This window comes from Pristiophorus japonicus, chromosome 1, assembly GCF_044704955.1.
Source record: "Pristiophorus japonicus isolate sPriJap1 chromosome 1, sPriJap1.hap1, whole genome shotgun sequence".
NCBI lineage: Eukaryota > Metazoa > Chordata > Chondrichthyes > Pristiophoridae > Pristiophorus > Pristiophorus japonicus.
The window spans coordinates 233,797,571-233,817,652 of NC_091977.1; the positions used below are offsets into that span (position 1 = coordinate 233,797,571).

Below are 20,082 nucleotides of genomic sequence, written 5' to 3' on the forward strand. Positions count from 1 at the left end.
TCCAACAAGACACCATCTGGTGGCTACAAACAGCATGTACATACATGACAGTCTTCTTTATTACAACTCCAGAGTGCCTAAACAACATGGCAACTAACCTTTTATACTGGCCCTGCACGTGTGTGCAGGTGACCATTAGGACTCCAACAGTTATGCCTCTGGTGGCAAGTATTACATAGTTGCATACATAACAAGGTGTAAAACCATCTGCCCTCCCAGGTGGAAGGAAAAGATTTGATGACACTTTTCGATAGGCAGGGGTGTTCTCCACGTGACATTTATAACTCAACCAACACCACCAAAAAGAATTATATGGTCATTTGTTTCATTGCTATTTCTGGGACTTTTGCTGTGCAAAAATGGACTGATGTGTTTCCCTACATTACAACAGTGACGACACTTAAAAAAGTACTTCATTGGCTGTGAAGTGATTTGGAATGTCCTGAAAGGCACTGTCTAAATGTAAGTTCTTTCATTTCTTAAAACTCCCACGAAGAGTGTCGAAGGTGAAAACCCTGGGACTGTTTAAGAAACAATTGGATAGTCAAATGAAAGGAACTTGCAGGTTCTTGCTGGATGAATTGAAACAAACCCAAATTGCATCTCTCGTTCAGAACTCCCAGAGTTCTCGCGTGACGGCCTGACGATGCGGAAATGTGGCGAAACCTGGTGATTGACGTCCGATCTGACCAATCAGACCGTCCAACATGTAGCAACATTCCAAATGGAACGTTAGCCTGGAATTTCCGCGAATCAGTGGACTGGGCAGGGACAGTGGGAACGCAAGTACAAAAATAACCCCAGATTTAATGCAATACATTTATTTTCTCTACCAGCGACACTTATGAACTTGTTCAGATTTCTGTGATTTGTAATATATCTTTCCGACAAAAAAAACTAAAGCAGTTTGACCTTTAGGTGGAGTTATGATGAGCTATGTGTTTGCGGAGAGAAGTGGAGCAAAGGGCACAATCGAGGAGGGCGGAGGGGGGAATCATTGAGTTTCATTGATTAGTCCTTGTGACTTCCCCCTTCCCCTCAAACCGTCAGCATTAGCTTGTAACTAGGCCGTGTTCTGTACCTAGTCACTACAGTACTGTCCTCCTGAAGATGTTGCAAAACACGGGGTAAGCAGATTCTGAAGTAAACGTGTGTACAGTTTACAAAATAAAGTGTTTGCAGCTTATATATTTTATACAAAAGCAATCGGGGAAAACGAGGTATAATAACTACCAAAGTTTGCTGATCGCTTTTTATGAAGTCTTTAAGGTTCATGCACGTTCTTTTGAAAGTTTACAATCTTTCTCCCCCCCGTGCTGTTTAAAAATTAAACAGCAAAATGCCCGAGCGGTATGTAGCCTAGTTGCAAGTAGTTTAATAAAATTGTCGTGACGTCTGTAATCCTGGGGACAATGCAAAATTTAGATTTCAGTTTCAGTATAAGGCTATAATGTCAATACAGTATATTGATCACCCTTAAAAATAATGAGGCCTCTGATAGTTTATAGTGGCGTGTGTTATCTGATTAGGTGGGGTTGGTAAAGCCGCTATTAACTCACTTTTAGTAAAATAAGAATCCAAGTCTAATTTTGTTTTATTCAGGATTGAAGTGATTGCTGTACATAACAAGGGCCATTAGGAAGAATTTATAGTGGGAAAGTGATTAAGGAGAGCTGTTTGTGGATACTTATTTATAATGTAGACCATATCCCAAAAGGCTTTGAACAGTTACCATTTTGGCCTTTCCGTCGGTAAAGTCCACTCTTTGAATAGGACATGTTAACCAGCAGGAAGACTGTGGCATTGATAATATAATGTAAGTAAGCTACTTAACTTGGCCAGAATGGTCTGAAGCTCAGAATTCAAGAGCAAAGTACAACATTAACAAGTTTTGAGTGCAAGATTAGAAATATATGTTGCTCCTTCCACTAGTAGAGTGGTGGATGTGTGGACCAAAAAGTGGCTAATTCTAAAACCCTGAAATCTTAAATGTTTAAACATTTGAGTAGCTGAGCCATACCAAGTATGAAGGCCCCAAGTTTTATCTTTAGGGCAGGGAGGTGAGTGTTTGCTGAGTTAACTGACCTCTGACAGATTGGTGGTGGTGGCAGGAGCGGTGCGTGGCTCCATTTGCCCCTCTCAACGTCCCTGAATTATGGACAGTTTTTTTACTAGCCAGACATCCTTGCTGGAAGTGTGTGGATGCTGAGTGAATACTGAAGTGGGTTTAGCTGTGATTGAGCACATGATCCAGGTTGGCACCTTCATACAGTACTGAGGGAGTACTGTGCGGTTGGAGGTGCTTCTTTCGGATATGACAAACTGAGGCACCATGCCTTAAAGATCCCATGGCTCTTTACAAAGAAGAGCAGGGGAGTTCTCTTATGTCGTGGCAAGAATGCGATTTAAATGGGCTGAAGGTCTTCCTTCACCTAAAGCTATTTTGCGATGGTCACTGCTGGTCTGGGTGGTTCCTAGTCACCTAAAATCCTATTGATAATCGCACCACAACATAAGTGCTTTTGGAGCATTTAACAGTGCTGTAGCACCGTTGAGCAATTTAAAATGAAAGACCAGTGTTACCTTCCAATTTAGCATGTATGATTCGATTTACTTTGCATCAAGTAGGTGTGTAATGTATACACAAAGGCAACGCAGTTAATTAACACGTACCTGGGCAAACAATCACCAAAATCATCATCATAGGCAGTCCCTCGGAATCGAGGAAGACTTGCTTCCACTCTTAGCATGAGTTCTTAGGTAGCTGAACAGTGCAATACGAGAACCACAGTCTCTGTCACAGGTGGGACAGATAGTCGTTGAGGGAAAGGGTGGGCAGGGAGCCTGGTTTGCCGCACACTCCTTCCGCTGCTTGCGCTTGATTTCTGCATGCTCTCGGCGATGAGACTAGAGGTGCTCAGTGCCCTCCCGAATGCACTTCCTCCATTTAGGATGGTCTTTGGCCAGGGAGTCCCAGGTGTCAGTGGGGATGTTGGACTTAATCAGGGAGGCTTTGAAGGTGTCCTTGTAACATTTTCTCTGTCCACCTTTGGCTCGTTTGCCATGAAGGGGTTCCGAGTAGAGCGCTTGCTTTGGGAGTCTCTTGTCTGGCATGCGGACAATGTGGCCTGCCCAGCGGAAATGTGGTCAGTGCTTCAATGCTGGGGATGTTGGCATGGTCGAGGACGCTAATGTTGGTGCTTCTGTCCTCCCAGGGGATTTGTCGGACCTTGCGGAGGTATCGTTGATGGTATTTCTCCAGTGGCTTGAGGTGTCTACTGTACATAGTACATGTCTCTGAGCCATACAGGAGGGAGGGTATTAAACATAGAAATATAGAAACATAGGAAATAGGTGCAGGAGTAGCCTGCACCGCCATTCAATAAGATCATGGCTGATCATTCCTTCAGTGCCCCTTTCCTGTTTTCTCTCCATACCCCTTGATCCCCTTGGTAAGGGCCATATCTAACTCCCTCTTGAATATATCCAGTGAACTGGCATCAACTACTCTCTGGCAGGGAATTCCACAGCTCAACAACTCTGAGTGAAGAAGTTTCTCCTCATCTCAGTCCAAAATGGCCTACCCCTTATCCTAAGACTATGTCCCTTGCTTCTGGGCTTCCCCAACATCGAACATTCTTCCCGCAACTAACCTGTCCCGTCCCGTCAGAATCTTTATATGTTTCTACGAGATCCCCTCTCTTCCTTCTAAACGCCAGTGAATACAGGCCTAGTTGATCCAGTCTCTCCTCATATGACAGCCCAGCCATCCCTGGAATCAGTCCGGTGAACCTTCGCTGCACTCCCTCAATAGCAAGAACGTCCTTCCTCAGACTCGGAGACCAAAACTGAACACAATATTCCAGTTGAGGCCTCACCAAGGCCCTGTACAACTGCAGTAAGACCACCCTGTTCCTATACTCAAATCCCATAGCTATGAAGGCCAACATACCATTTGCTGCCTTTCCTGCCTGCGTGCCCACTTTCAATGACTGATGAACCATGACACCCAGGTCTCGTTGCACCTCCCCTTTTTCTAGTCTGCCGCCATTCAGATAATCTGCCTTCGTGTTTTTGCCCCCCAAAATGGATAACCTCACATTTATCCATATTATACTGTATCTGCCATGTGTTTGCCCACTCACCTAATCTGTCCAAGTCACCATGCAGCCTCTTAACGTCCTCCTCACAGCTCACACTGCTGCCCAGTTTAGTGTCATCCGCAAACTTGGAGATATTACATTCTATTCCTTCATCCAAATCGTTAATGTATATTGTAAAGAACTGGGGTCCCAGCACTGAGCCCTACGGCACCCCACTAGTAACTGCCTGCCATTATGAAAACGACCCATTTATCCCGACTCTCTGCTTCCTGTCTGCCAACCAGTTCTCTATCCACGTCAGTACATTACCCCCAATACCACGCGCTTTGATTTTGTACACCAATCTCCTGTGTGGGACCTTGTCAAAAGCCTTTTGAAAGTCCACATCCACTGGTTCTCCCTTGTCCACTCTACTAGTTACATCCTCAAAAAATTCCAGAAGATTCGTCAAGCATGATTTCCTTTTCATAAATCCATGCTGACTCGGTCTGATCCTGTCACTGCTTTCCAAATGTTCTGCTATTTCATCCTTAATGATTGATTCCAACATTTTCCTCACGACTGATGTCAGGCTAACCTGTCTATAATTACCCGCTTTCTCTCTCCCTCCTTTTTTAAAAAGTGGCGTTACATTAGCTACCCTCCAGTCCATAAGAACTGATCCAGAGTCGATAGATTGTTGGACAATGATCACCAATGCATCCACTATTTCTAGGGTAACTTCCTTAAGCACTCTGGAATGCAGACTATCAGGACCCGGGGATTTATCAGCCTTTAATCCCATCAATTTCCCTAACATAATTTCCTGCCTAATAAGGATATCTTTCAGTTCCTCATTCTCACAAGACCCACTGTCCCCTGGTACATTTGGAAGGTTATTTGTATCTTCCTTTGTGAAGACAGAACCGAAGTATTGGTTCAATTGGTCTGCCATTTCTTTGTTCCCCATTATAAATTCACCTGAATCCGACTGCAAGGGACCTACATTTGTCTTTGCTAATATTTTTCTCTTCATATATGTATGAAAGCTTTTGCAGTCAGTTTTTATGTTCCCTGCAAGCTTCCTCTCGTACTCTATTTTCCCCTTCTTAATTAAACCCTTAGTCCACCTCTGTTGAATTCTAAATTTCTCCCAGTCCTCAGATTTGTTGCTTTTTCTAGCCAATTTATATGCCTCTTCCTTGGTTTTAACACTATCCTTAATTTCCCTTGTTAGCCATGGTTGAGCCACCTTCCCAGTTTTAGTTTTACTCCAGACAAGGATGTTCAATTGCTGAAGTTCATCCATGTGATCTTTAAATGTTTGCCATTGCTTATCCACCGTCAACCATTTAAGTATCCTCTGCCCTATTCTCGCCAATTCACATCTCATCCCGTTGAAGTTACCTTTCCTTAAGTTCAGGACTCTCCATCTTAATAAGGAATTCTACCATATTATGGTCACTTTTCCCCAAAGGGTCTCTCACAACAAGATTACTAATTAGTCCCTTCTCATTACACATCACCCAGTCGAGGATGGCCAGCTCCCTGGTTGGTTCCTCGACATATTGGTCGAGAAAACCATTCCTAATACACTCCAGGAAATCCTCCTCCACCGCATTGCTCCCGGTTCGGTTAGCCCAATCTATCTGTAGATTAAAGTCGCCCATGATTACTGCTGTACCTTTATTGCACACATCCCTTATTTCTTGTTTGATGCCGTCCCCAACCTCACTACTACTATTTGGTGATCTATACACAACTCCCACGAGCGTTTTCTGCCCTTTGGAATTCCGCAGCTCCACCCATACCGATTCCACATCATCCAGGCTAATGTCCTTCCTTACAATTGCATTGATTTCCTCTTTAACCAGCAACGCCACCCCGCCTCCTTTTCCTTTCTGTCTATCCTTCCTAAATGCTGAATACCCTTGAATGTTGAGTTCCCAGCCTTGATCACCCTGGAGCCATGTCTCCGTGATGCCAATCACATCGTATCCGTTCACTGCTATCTGCGCAGTTAATTCATCCACCTTATTCCGAATACTCCTCGCATTGAGGCACAGAGCCTTCTGGCTTGTCTTTTTAACACACCTTGCCCCTTTTGAATCTTGCTATAATGTGGCCCTTTTTGCTTTTTGCCTTGGGTTTCTCTGCCCTCCACTTTTACTATTCTCCTTTCTATCTTTTGCTTCTGCCCCCCTTCTATTTCCCTCTGTCTCCCTGCATAGGTTCCCATCCCCCTGCCATATTCGTTTAACTCCTCCCCAACAGCACGAGCAAACACTCCCCCTAGGACATTGGTTCCAATCCTGCCCAGTTGCAGACTGTCCGGTTTGTACTGGTCCCACCTCCCCCAGAACCGGTTCCAATGTCCCAGGAATTTGAATCCCTCCCTTCTGCACCATTTCTCAAGCCACGTATTCATCTGAGCTATCGTGCGATTCCTATTCTGACTAGCACGTGGCACTGGTAGCAATCCTGAGATTCCTACTTTTGAAGTCCTACTTTTTAATTTAACTCCTAACTCCCTAAATTCGTCTCGTAAGACCTCATCCTGTTTTTTTACCTATATAGTTGGTACCTATATGCATCACGACAACTGGTTGTTCACCCTCCCTTTTCAGAATGTTCTGCACCCGCTCCGAGACATCCTTGACCCTTGCACCAGGGAGGCAACATACCATCCTGGAGTCTCAGTTGCGGCCGCAGAAACGCTTATCTATTCCCCTTACAATTGAATCCCCTAACACTATCCCTCTCCCACTCTTTTATTCCTGCCCTCCTGTGCAGCAGAGCCAGCCATGGTGTCATGAACTTGGCTGCTGCTGCTCTCGGCTGATGAGACATCCCCCTCAACAGTACCCAAAGCGGTGTATCTATTTTGCAGGGGGATGACCGCAGGGGACCCCTGCACTACCTTCCCTGCACTGCTCTTGCTGTTGGTCTTCCATTCCCTATCTGGCTGTGGACCCTTTACCTGTGGTAAGACCAACTCATTAAATGTGCTATTCATGTCATTCTCAGCATCGTGCATGCTCCAGAGTGAATCCACCTGCAGCTCCAGCTCCACAACGCTGTCCGTCAGGAGCTGGAGGCGGATACACTTCCCGCACACGTAGTCGTCAGGGACACCGGAAGTGTTCCTGACTTCCCACATAGCACAGGAGGAGCATAACACGTGTCCGAGCTCTCCAGCCATAACTTAGCCCTTAGATACACTTAAATTGGCAACAACAATGCTAAATTTAATTACTGATATATATATACATATATATAATATGATGGGAGAGTGGAGAGCACCAGTTCCAACTGTCGCAGGAGGGAGTTATTACTACAGCCCTGTCGACCATGAGCTTGGTGGTAGATTTGAGGGCCTGGTCTTCGGACACTCTTCCTCAGGCGGCCGAAGACTGCGCTGGCGCACTGGAGGTGGTGTTGAATCTCATCAGTGTCTCCTTTTGTTGATAAGAGACTCCCGAGGTATGGGAAATAGTCCACTTTGTCCAGGGCCGCGCCGTGGATCTTGATGATTGAGGGGTAGTGCTGTGCGGTGAGGACAGGTTGGTGGAGGGCGTTTGTCTTACGGATGTTTCGTGCAAAGCCCATGCTTTTGTACGCCTCAGTAAATATGTCGACTGTCCTAGAGTTCAGCCTCTGTGCACAGACGCAGGCATTGTCCACATACTGTAGCTCGACGACAGAGGTTGGGGTGGTCTTGGACCTGGCCTGGAGACGGCGAAGGTTGGACAGCTTCCCTTTGGTTCTGTAATTTAGTTTCACTCTAGCGGGGAGCTTGTTGACTGTGAGGTGGAGCATGGCAGCGAGGGAGATTGAGAAGAGGGTTGGGGCGATGACGCAGCCCTGTTTGACCCCAGTCCGGACGTGGATTGGGTCTGCAATGGATCCATTGGTAAGGATCATGGCCTGCATGTTGTCATGGAGCAGGCGGAGGATGTTGACGAACCTTTGGGGGCATTCGAAACGGAGGAGGACACTCCATAGACCCTCACAATTGACATTGTCAAAGGCCTTTTGTCAGGTCAAAGAAGGCCATGTAGAAGGGCTGGTGCTGCTCTCTGCATTTTTCCTGCAGCTTCCGCACTGTGACTCCTGGAGGAGCGCCTCAGCCACAGGGAGAAGACGGTTGAGGAGGACTCTAGTGACAACTTTCCCAGTGGCTGATAACAGGGAGATTCCCCTGTAGTTGCCGCAGTTGGACTTGTCCCCTTTTTTAAACATGGTCACGATCTCTGAGATCTCCCGGCATGCTCTCCTCCCTCCAGATGAGGTCATGTATGCCCGCCAACAGTGCCTCTCCGCCATACTTTAGTCCCTCAGCGGGGCTTCCATCCGCTCCTGTAGCCTTGTTGTTCTTGAACTGTTTTATGGCTCTGCCGACCTCATGCAGTGCTGGGGTTTCACTGAGGTGCTGGCGGGTTGCATGCTGCGGGATGGAGTCGAGAACACTCGAGTCAAAAGCAGAGTCTCGATTGAGGAGATCTTCGAAGTGCTCCTTCCAGCGGGCCCTGACTGCTTCGGTGTCCTTGATGAGTGTTTCCCCATTCTTGGCCAGCAGTGGGGTGGGGCCTTGGGAGTTTGGATCATAGGTGGCCTTGACTGCGATGAAGAATCCTCGCATGCTGTGGCTGTCAGCCAGTTGTTGTATCTCTTGTACTTTCTCCATACACCACCTGTTCTTTAGGTCCCAGGTTTTTTGTTGCACTTCAATCTTGTAATGTTGCTTTGCTGCTCCAGAGTTGAGTTGTTGCTCAAGGCTCAGAAATGCTATGCGCTTGCAATTTATTTGTTCTTGGATCTTCTGATCATTCTCATCAAACCAGTCCTGGTGTTTCCTGGTTGAGTTTGCAGGTGCAGCAGGTAATCAGGAAGGCGAATGGAATGTTGGCCTTCATTGCGAGAGGGATGGAGTACAAAAGCAGGGAGGTCCTGCTGCAACTGTACAGGGTATTGGTGAGGCCACACCTGGAGTACTGCGTGCAGTTTTGATCACCTTACTTAGGAAGGATATACTAGCTTTGGAGGGGGTACAGAGACGATTTACTAGGCTGATTCCGGAGATGAGGGGGTTACCTTATGATGATAGATTGAGTAGACTGGGTCTTTACTCGTTGGAGTTCAGAAGGATGAGGGGTGATCTTATAGAAACATTTAAAATCATGAAAGGGATAGACAAGATAGAGGCAGAGAGGTTGTTTCCACTGGTCGGGGAGACTAGAACTAGGGGGCACAGCCTCAAAATACGGGGGAGCCAATTTAAAACCGAGTTGAGAAGGAATTTCTTCTCCCAGAAGGTTGTGAATCTGTGGAATTCTCTGCCCAAGGAAGCAGTTGAGGCTAGCTCATTGAATGTATTCAAGTCACAGATAGATTTTTAACCAATAAGGTAATTGAGGGTTACGGGGAGAGGGCGGGTAAGTGGAGCTGAGTCCACGGCCAGATCAGCCATGATCTTATTGAATGGCGGAGCAGGCTCGAGGGGCTAGATGGCCTACTGCTGTTGCTAATTCTTATGTTCTTATGAGTGACCAAGTGTCTCTTCGCAGGCACTGGTTATGGAGGCCTGGAGGGCAGACCAAGTGCTGTGGGCATTCTGTGTCTCGGGGTCATCAAGACACGCCAGGTTAGCTGTGAGGCGCTGGCTGTATCGGGCTCTCTTCGCTGGGTCTTTAAGTGCCCTGGCATTGACTTTTTTTGTGGCACTGCTTCTGCTGTCCCCTCAGCTTTGGGGCTATGTTGATGTCAATGATGAATTGGATTAGGCGGAGATCCGTCCAGCAGTCATTAGCTCCTGTCATGACGTGGGTGATGCGCACGTCCTTGCGATCCCTGGCTCGGACGATGACATCATTGAGCAGGTGCCAGTGTTTGGAGCGAGGGTGTTGACACGATCCCTTGTTTGGGTAATGGCGTTTATATCCCACCATTTTCTGATGGGTATGTCCATGCTCCTGTAAGACACCACCCAATAAAGCTATGTGTAAAAATGAAGCAAGAGACATGACATTTTTTTAAAAGAAAAAACGCACGCATTAGCAGATCTCCCATGCCATTGCTCCTGATGAGTCGGAGGTTTATCATGCTGGGCTCTGACGAGGGGAAAGTTGCTGGGGTTGGGAAGCGGTGCACATGGGCAGTGTAAGGATTTGGAAAAAGTGATGGGCTTGAAGCATTGTTTGGTTCTGGGGAAGTACATCGTGTTCTTTACTACAAGTTGACAAAGAAATATATTTGTACCCCTCGTATACCACAGTTACATAAATAAGCCTGTACATGTAGTTGCATGAATAGACAGCCCCTGAAATATCATTACCTTGGTAAAATTTAGCTTGAGTTCAAGCTTTACCTTGTTTTGATTTTACACAAATTTACAGTCACTTTAATAATACCCGGCTGGCTCCTGGTGCTGTTATTCCTCGGGTTTTTTTAGCCATCCCTGAAGAGAAATGCAGAGCTTACAAACGGTAAGACCTGGCATGCTCTGCGAATGACCACGATTGGATCCAGTTACTCTTGCAGAGCAAAAGAAAAGGTCTTGCTCTTTTACATATGAACATAACATAAGAAATCGGAGCAGGAGTAGGCCATACGGCTCCTCGAGCCTGCTCTGCCATTCAATAAGATCATGGCTGATCCGATCATGGACTAGGTCCACTTCCCCGCCCGCTCCCCATAACCCCTTATTCCCTTATCGTTTCAGAAACTGTCTATTTCTGTCTTAAATTTATTCAATGTCCCAGCTTCCACTGCTCTCTGAGGCAGCGAATTCCACAGATTTACACCCCTCGGAAGAAATTTCTCGTTATCTCAGTTTTAAATGGGCGGCCCCTTATTCTAAGATTGTGCCCTCTGGTTTTAGCCTCCACCATCAGTGGACACATCCTCTCTGCATCCACCTTGTTAAGCCCCCTCATAATCTTATACATTTCGATAAGATCACCACATTCTTCTGAATTCCAAAGAGTAGAGGCTCAATCTTTCCTCATAAGTCAACCCCCTCATCTCGGGAATCAACCGAGTGAACCTTCTCTGAACTGCCTCCAAAGCAAGTATATTCTTTCGTAAATATGGAAACCAAAACTGCATGCAGTATTCCAGGCGTGGCCTCACCAATACCCTGTATAGCTGCAGCAAGACTTTACTGCTTTCATACTCCATCCCCTTTGCAATAAAGGCTAAGATTCCATTGGCCTTCCTGATCACTCGCTGTACCTGCATACTAACCTTTTGTGTTTCATGCACAAGTACCCCCAGGTCCCGCTGTACTGCAGCACTTTGCAATCTTTCTCCATTTAAATAATAACATGCTCTTTGATTTTTTTTCTGCCAAAGTGCATGACCTCACACTTTCCAACATTATACTCCGTCTGCCAAATTTTTGCCCAGTCACTTAGCCTGTCTATGTCCTTTTGCAGATTTTTTGTGTGCACCTCACACATTGCTTTTCCTCCTATCTTTGTATCGTCAGCAAACTTGGTTACGTTACACTCGGTCCCTTCCTCCAAGTCGTTAATATAGATTGTAGATAGTTTTCTGAGCCTCTCCGCGCCAGAATGTGGTGATGATCATTACACTACGAAGGGGAGTTAACTGTAAACTGCATTTTGTGAGCTGCAGTACTCCAATTGCTTGCAGTGACCTGACTGTTGTGGTCTGGAGTTGCAACCTGCTGCCGAGTTGAGCCTTTTTACTCAATTAATGGAATGCTTGTGCGGTTTTATAAAGATTGCGGCATTATACCATATGATGAACAGTATGGTGTTTAACTTCTTCGAAGGCCGCACGAATCTTAATTGCTGTTCAGTGAACACTGGATGAAGTCATTCAGAGTTTAATTTTGTTTGATCAGTTGCTGGGGCTGGGAGAATATCCAACCCCCATTCAAACAAAAAAATGATAATTTGTAAATTAGCACAAAACTTTTCTCAACATTAGGAAAAGAGTTCTCATTTTTCAATGGCACCCTTTTCAGCGCAGCAATGGGGAGGTGAGGATGAGGTTGCAAGAAAGGCCACTGAGAAATGTTAATGGCTGGATGTCCATCTGACCGTTATATATTACAGATTCTAAAATGAATAAATCACAGGAGTTTGTTTAAAAACAGCTAAGATTACAATTGGGCCAGATTCAGGCTGTTTATGGGAAAACAAGATGGATTAACTTTGTAATTAAGTAGATAAGGGGACTTCATTATGTTTTCTAAATATTTGTACCATTAATATCCTGTTTTGTATTTTTGCCTCTGTGTAATTGTCGTCCTTGTAAAGAAATTTAAGTCTGAACATTGAGCGCCAACTTGACCACTCCTCGAAGAAGAGCAAGGGAGTTATTTTGGTGTCCTGGCCCACATTGACCCCTCCATCAACTCCATAAAACAGTTGCTCATCACCATTTGTGGGATGTTACTGTGCAGACATTGGTTGCAGCTATTCCCTGCATCACAACTTCAAAAGTACTTCATTGGCTGTGAAGCACTTTGGACAAAAAAAAAGATCATTTGTAAATTTGCACAAGACTTTTTTCAACACTTGGAAAATATTTTTCATTTCTGAATGACAGGCTATAGGGAGAGAGGAACTTCAAATAACCACTATCACTAAAGAAAAAGTGCTCGGCAACCTAATGGGACGAAAGGTGGTGGACAAGTCCCTGAGAACTGATGACCTGCATCCTAGGTTCTTAAAAGAAGTGGCTGCAGAGATGGTGGATGCATTGGTTGTAATCTACCAAAATTCCCTGGATTCTAGAGAGGTCCCAGTAGATTGGAAAATCACAAATGTAACGTCCCTATTTAAGAACGGAGAGAGACAGAAAGCAGGAAACTATAGACCAGTTAGCCTACATCTGTCATTGGGAAAATTATTAAGTCCATTATTAAGGTCGTAGTAGCAGGACATTTGGAAAAGCATAATTCAATCAAGCAGAGTCAGCATGGTTTTATGAAAGGGAAATAGTGTTTGACAAGCTTGCTGGAGTTCTTTTGAGGATGTAACTAGTAGGATGGATAAAGGGGAACCAGTGGATATGCTGTATTTGGATTTCCAGAATGCAATCGATAAGGTGCCACATAAAAAGGTTACTGCACAAGATAAGAGCTCACTGATTTGGGGGTAATATATTAGCATGGATAGAGCATTGGCTAACTAACAGAAAACAGAGAGTCCGGATAAATGTCATTTTCAGGTTGACAAACTAACTAGTAGAGCGTCACGGATCAGTGCTGGGGTCTCAACTACAGGTATTTACAATCTATATTAATGACTTGGATGAAGGAACCAAGTGTACTGTAGCCAAATTTGCTGATACAAATACAGGTGGGAAAGCAAGTTATGAGGAGGACACAGAATCTGCAAAAGCATATAGGTAGGTTAAGTGAGTGGGCAAAAATTTGGTAGATGGAGTATAATGTGGGAAAATGTGAGATTATCCATTTTGGTAGGAAGAATAAAAAGCAAATTATTATTTAAATGAAGAAAGACTACAAAATGCTGCGGTACAAAGAGATCTGGGGGTCCTTGTACATGAAACACACAAAGTTAGTATGCAGGTACAGCAAGTAATTCGGAAGGCAAATGGAATGTTGGCCTTTTATTGCAAGGGGGATGGAGTATAAAAGTAGAAGTCTTGCTACAACTGTAAAGGGCATTGGTGAGACTACACCTGGAGTACTGCATACAGTTTTGGTCTCCTTATTTAAGAAGGGATATACAGGTACTTGCATTAGAAGCGGTTCAGAGAAGGCTCACTCGGTTGATTCCTGAGATGAAGGGTTGTCTTATGATGAGAGGTTGGGCCTGCACCCATTGGAGTTCAAAAGAATGAGAGGTGATCTTATTGAAACATAAGATTCTGAGGGGGCTTGACAGGATAGATGCAGAGAGGATGTTTCCCCTCATGGGGGAATCTAGAACTCTGGGGCATAGTTTCAGAATAAGGGATCGCCCATTTAAAACCTAGACGAGAGGAATTTCTTCTGAGAGTCGTGAATCTTTGAAATTTTCTCCCCCAGAGAACTGTGGAGGCTGGGCCTGAATATATTTAAGGTGGCGTTGAACAGATTTCTGAACTATCGGGGAGTCAGATTTTTGAGCGATAAGGGAATAAAGAGTTATGGGGAGCGGGCAGGAAAATGGAGTTGAGGCCAAGATCAGATCAGCCATGATCTTATTGAACGGCGGAGTAGGCTCGAGGGGCCAAATGGCCTACTCCTGCTCCTGTTTCTTATGTTATATATGTTCTTGGAAGGTTTGAGGCTGTGGAAGGTCATGTATAAATGTAAGTTCTTGCTTTCCATCTTTTGTCGTGGCTGGTATGGATGATGTCACCTAGCTCAGTGCAGATACTGAGATGTCTATTTTAGGAAGTCATTGTACAGTTTGACAGGATGGTGCTTTCAGGAGGAATGCATTGATGCATCCAGGTGGATTAATTATTAAGAAAAATATTAACCAGCCTTCCTCCTCCGATCATTGAAAGATTCTTTCTTTCTTTTCAAATTAGTTTTCCATTCCCATTTCCTGAGAAAGTAAGCTAGCAACCTGGCCCCAGCGCTATGCTCCTGTCAGTCTGTAGCCAGGTCATTGGGAGATTCAACAGACTGGTGTGGGGTTATGTACCCCTGATTCATCGTAAAAACCAGTGTGTGTACATGGAAACTTGACGAGATTTGTCAACTCGCACTCCAGGGTATTGTAAGCTCCAAATTTTAAGTTGAGCATCTTCAGCAATGTCACTGGAACTTTTGCTGTGTATGTCATCCAAAGTTGTCGCTGTTTATGTTCAGAAATTCTCTAGAGATTGCTTTTTGAGCAGTGAAAATGACAGGTATAAATTTTTCTGCTGTATTTTTTTGAAATGCTGGTGTAAGTAATATGAAATGTTCCAGTCACACATGAGAGAATTTCTGCAGTGATTGATGCTGATCAGAGTATTATCTGAACCTTCAGCTCTGCTGTGAAGTCATTTGGAGGTCAAAATATGATTTTTGTTTCTCCCTGAAGGGTTCAGCTGCTTCTTGGAATATGCCTCCATAGGTACCCATATTAAACCATCGCTATTCACGTGTGTGGGCTATTCGTTTGACCAGAGAACCGATTCTGTCCTCACCTGATGTCCACATCGCCATGTCCACCCACTATGCTTGAAGGAGATGCTGCATTATTAGGAGCGGGAGCCCTGCCTAAACCAGATGTGGCACCCCAAACACTAACTGCTATGTATATTAGTGTGTACTGTAACACTAGACCACGGAATGTACCTTTTACCCTGTATACACTATACCTGTACCACCAGTGGGTGTCACTGGTGCAGACCTAAGGGTCATCTGCACACTGCAAGTAATCAAGTATAAAAGGTAGCTCACCTCTTGGTGTCCTCAAGGAGCTGCAAGAAACGGACTAAGGTCACGACAGTTCAAGTACAATACGCTTACCTCGTGGAGTCGTTATTAGTGTTGACATATACTGCAACTGACGACGAGGTTACGAACTTCCATGCACAACATGTCTAACCTAAGCAACTTCCAACAATTCGCTGATGGGGAAGATTGGGATGCCTTTCTGGAAAGGCCTGAACACTTTTTCTTCACGAATGACCTGGCTGGAGAGACACCGACCTCGCTGGCTGATAAGCGCCGAGCTATCCTTCTCAGCAGTTGTGGGCCCACTATCCACGGCCTCGTCGGGGACCTGCGAGCCCCAGCGAAGACGACAACCAAGACTTATGCGGAGCTCATAACTATAATACAAGAACAACTCAAACCGAAAGAGTGCATCCTCACAGCCAGACACCGGTTCTACACCCACTGGCGGCCCGAAGGCCAAGAAATTGCTAAATATGCTGCAGACCCGAAAAGTTTGCTGCACTGAGAGATTTTGGCGACCACCTCACCAAAGCACGAAAGGACAGCTTCATTATTGGAATCGGCCACGAGGGCCTCCTCCATAAGCTGCTCTCTGGACACGATGGGTCACCCTGCAGAAGACAATCAAAGTGAGCCAGGCATTCATGATTTCGGACTGCGACTCCAAGAGAACGATGACTCACCTGCAGGACTCGAACCCGACAAGTACAGTGAACCGAATGGCGCCAATCAGAGGCAAGGCTGCTGCCCCGAATCCCGCAACCCTGAGTCTGCCACGTTGGGGCCAACCGGCTAGCCCCGTGCTGGCACTGTGGAGGAAATCACAGGCCCACCAGTGCCGATACAGAGACTATACTTGCAAAGGCTGTAACACAAAATGACATCTCCAGTGAATGTGTCGAAGACATTTTACTCACCGAGTCGCTGGTGAGTTGGCCGATCACCTGGGCTCCAGCGCTGATGAAGACGAAGCGGCTCAGCCCCTGGAAGAGGTGGACAGAGTCTATACCTGCTCCACCGCGAGTGCCCCGTGGCAAATTGATTTCTACTTCCATGGGGTTCCAGTCTAGATGGAGATCGACACAGGGGCGAGCCAGTCGTTGATGAATCAGACAGCCTTCGCGAAACTCTGGGACAATCCCTCCAAATGACCCAAAATGTTCCCAGTCCAGGCGAAGCTGCTCACTTACACAAAAGACACCATCCCAGTCTTTGGCAGCGTGGATGTCCAGGTGTCCCACAGCGGCGCGATGCACAAGCTTCCTTTGTGGATCGTTGCCCGTGATGATACAACGTTGCTGGGAAGAAGATGGATGAATTAAATCCAAATCTGTCGGAGCGGGGAAAGCCTCCAGACCCTGGCGATCGATGTCCAATGCAGCCCCAAACTTGGATCCATCGCAGCACCTGGAAATCCTACCGTCCAGCTCGACTGCGTGGCGACGACGCAGACTGCACAACTCAATGGCGAGATGATCCAACCTGAACGACCAGAACATGCCTTTCGGGCTCCAGTGGCAGGATTCCGAAGGAAGATGATTGGTGCAGAAGATAGATTCCCAGCTTCTGTGGCAGAACCTGGCGAGTAAAGGATCACGGCAGCCTACCTCGTGGAGAGAAAGAAGATGGCGCCCACACCACGAGGTGAAGCACCTGAAATCAAGATGACCACGAGGGGCAGCGTTGAGGAAGCAACACGTGACGCCGAGCAGCGAACCGGATTGGGGTAAAGATTCCAAGGCTCTCTTAAAGGAGACCGGCAACCCAAAACAATTAAAGGGACAGTTCCACTCTTGGTACAGCAATGCCGGGGACATTAATGATAAAAGTGTAATTAATGAATGCAAGTATATAAATGTACTGTTGAACGGTAATGCTAATGAGAAAAATGTAACTAACAAAGGCAGGTATCCAAATGTAACCTTGCACAGCGATACTGATAGCACACAGGAAAGTGTTGTAATGGACAAATGTGAAAGTGTAAAGACAAATAACAATGTCAAGTCGGCTGGTTGCGGTCAGAGCTAATCATGTATGCTAATAAAATGAGAAATGATGCCAGGTTCTACATGTATGCCGACAATGCCAAAGGCAACACCCAGGTCCAGCGGGCTACCCGCTCGTGTAGCCTGCTCCTTCAGGACCAATGTGATGCCCCAGGGAGGGTGGCCCCACACATACACAGTGGGAGCATACCAACTGAAGGGCCAGCGATCAATGGACGGCACAGGCACCACCACTGGCAACCTACCCCAGATCGGCCCTGGCCACCAGGGCCAGCACCGGGAGAAAGAAGCCAGTACCCTCCAGCTTTCCCGGCAGGACCTGGGATGATCAGACTTCCACCACCATGAAGGGCAGCAGAGTTACCCTGTGGCTCTGCCCACCACTACATGTCCTCACCCATCCAAACAATATAATATATGTACCTTACCTATAACATGTACTTGCTCCACCACTGCTGAACACAAACAGTGACATAACCAACCAGATTCCTTACTCACTCTACATGTATGCCAATGCAGGTGTTGAGCCACACCAATGGTCTATATATGGGGGGGGCGGGGAGGAGGAAATGGATGTATGTAGCCATGAACAGATGGATCACACCCAGAACCCCCACAACCCTCACTACAACCTCTCAAATCGAGGGCCAGAGAATACAGTGCAAAAGCCTGTGGCATAAGACTACGAGGGGGGGAGGGGAGTGGGGGGGTGGGTGCGCGGCGGAATGTTATGTATGTTTGTGTGTACTGTCACACTAGACCACTGAATGTACCATCACACTGTATACACCATACCTGTACCACCAGAGGGTGCTACTGGTGGAGACCTAAGGGTCACCTGTACATTGCAGGTAACCAAGAATAAAAGGGAGCTCGCCTCTTGGCGTCCTCGCTCAAGGAGCTGCAATAAACGGACTAAGGTCACCTACAGCTCAAGTACTATGCCCTTACCTCGTGGAGTCGTTATTAGAGTGCTTACATATACTACACTCCCCAGACGGAGATCAGCCAGAACGAGTGACTTGTATTTGCAGAGCACCTTTCACAACGTCGGGATGAAGTGCAGTTGCTGTTGTGATGTCGGAAATGCAGCAGCTAATTTGCACACAGCAAGGTCCCACAAACAGCCAAGTGATAATGACCAGATAATCTGTTTTAGTGGCCAATGTATTTCAGCACAGATCGATGTGAGGTATTACACTTTGGCAAGAAAAGTAAGGAGTTCACATATTACTTGGAAAATAAGAATCCAAGTGGGGTAGTAGAGCGAAGGGATCTCTGAGCACAAATACACATCAGTAAAAGTAGTGACGTTGGTTAATAATTCCATTTAAAGAAAGCAAACTAAGCACTAGGATTTATTTCTAAAGGGATAGAGTTGAAAAGTAGGGATGTTATGCTGAACTTGTATCGAACCTTGGTGAGACCATACTTGGAGGACTATGTACAATTCTGGCCGCCATATTATAAAAAGGATATTGAGGAATAATATTTAGAAGGATGATACCAAAAATGAAAGGTTATACCTGTTGGAAAAGGATGAACAGGCTGTGTCTTTTTTCTCTTGAAACAAGAAGACCTGAGGGGTGATTTAATAGAGGTCTTTAAAATTATGAAAGGTTTTGATAGAATAGACGCAGGGCTCAAAATTGGCCCACCCCTTTTTTGGCGCACTCACCAGAGATGTGCCGACTTTGTGGCCTGAAAAAGGCGCCGAGAAAAATCTCCCCGATTCTGGCCGCTGTGTTGCCTCTCCCGGGGCTTAACACGGTGTGGCCAGTCGATTGGGGGGGGGCGGAGCTAGGGACCTGCGCCAGAAACAGTGCCGGCAGCTCTCCGCATGCGCAGTAATTCCTGCCCCCAACCTGTGTGTGCGTGCTGCAGCATTGGGACCCAATGCGTCCCGCCCCTATCCCAGGCCGAGTGGCCTCCCGCACAGGCCGGCCCGCTGCCTTCCCGGGCTAGAAGGCCACAACAAGCAGGTTGCTGCGGGGCCCAAGCCTGGGGGGGCGGGGTAGTTTGATCCCTGTAGGGGGTGGGTTCGATCACCGACACCTCGAAGATCTGATCCCCAGATGTGTCCGATCTTTAACCCCAGGTGCTGTTCTGATCCTGGAGGGTCAGATCCCCGACCCCGGGAGGTAGGGTTGTTTGTAAGGGGCGGGCTGATAGTGGGTGAGCTTAGGCGGCTGGGAGAACATAAGAACATAAAAATTACGAGCAGGAGGTACTTCGATTTTTTTTTTTTTTTATTTGGCTATTTTGAAAAAATTATGTAAATATGTTTTGTCTCTTTACTATTATTTTTGTAGTTTAAACTTCCATGAATGCTTCGGTTATATAGTAAATTAACTGCGAAGTTTGTCATATGATGTCCTGTATAGCTGTTTGATCCTATTCACATTCTTTAGTCAAGTCATTAAGTTCTGCTGGCCTCCGATGTACCTACCTGCGCTGATTTCTTAACTCCAAGGGTTTTCTGTGTGGCCACAAGTGGCCACGTATGCTGGCCTAAGTTAGTTTGGAGTAACTATTAGCTGTCAAAAGTGGCCTAAATGGCCAAAACAGGCGTAGGTGGCTGGTAACACCCCGTTTTGAAAAAAACGAAACT

At 46.1% G+C, this 20,082-nt stretch overlaps 1 protein-coding gene across 2 annotated transcripts in view; it reads left to right on the forward strand.

Moving 5' to 3' along the window:
• The first annotated feature begins 792 nt into the window (after positions 1-792).
• Positions 793-20,082, forward strand: part of hsdl2 (hydroxysteroid dehydrogenase like 2) — a 142,978-nt gene continuing 123,688 nt past the window's right edge. Inside the window, exon 1 of one of the 2 annotated variants that reach the window (XM_070888244.1) lies at positions 793-1,127. In XM_070888244.1, the coding sequence (XP_070744345.1) occupies positions 1,111-1,127 (17 nt within the window). In that variant the 5' untranslated portion in view covers positions 793-1,110. Of the gene's footprint in view, positions 1,128-1,797; positions 1,817-20,082 lie in introns of those variants that run through there. The other variant, XM_070888250.1, reaches the window with a different exon arrangement.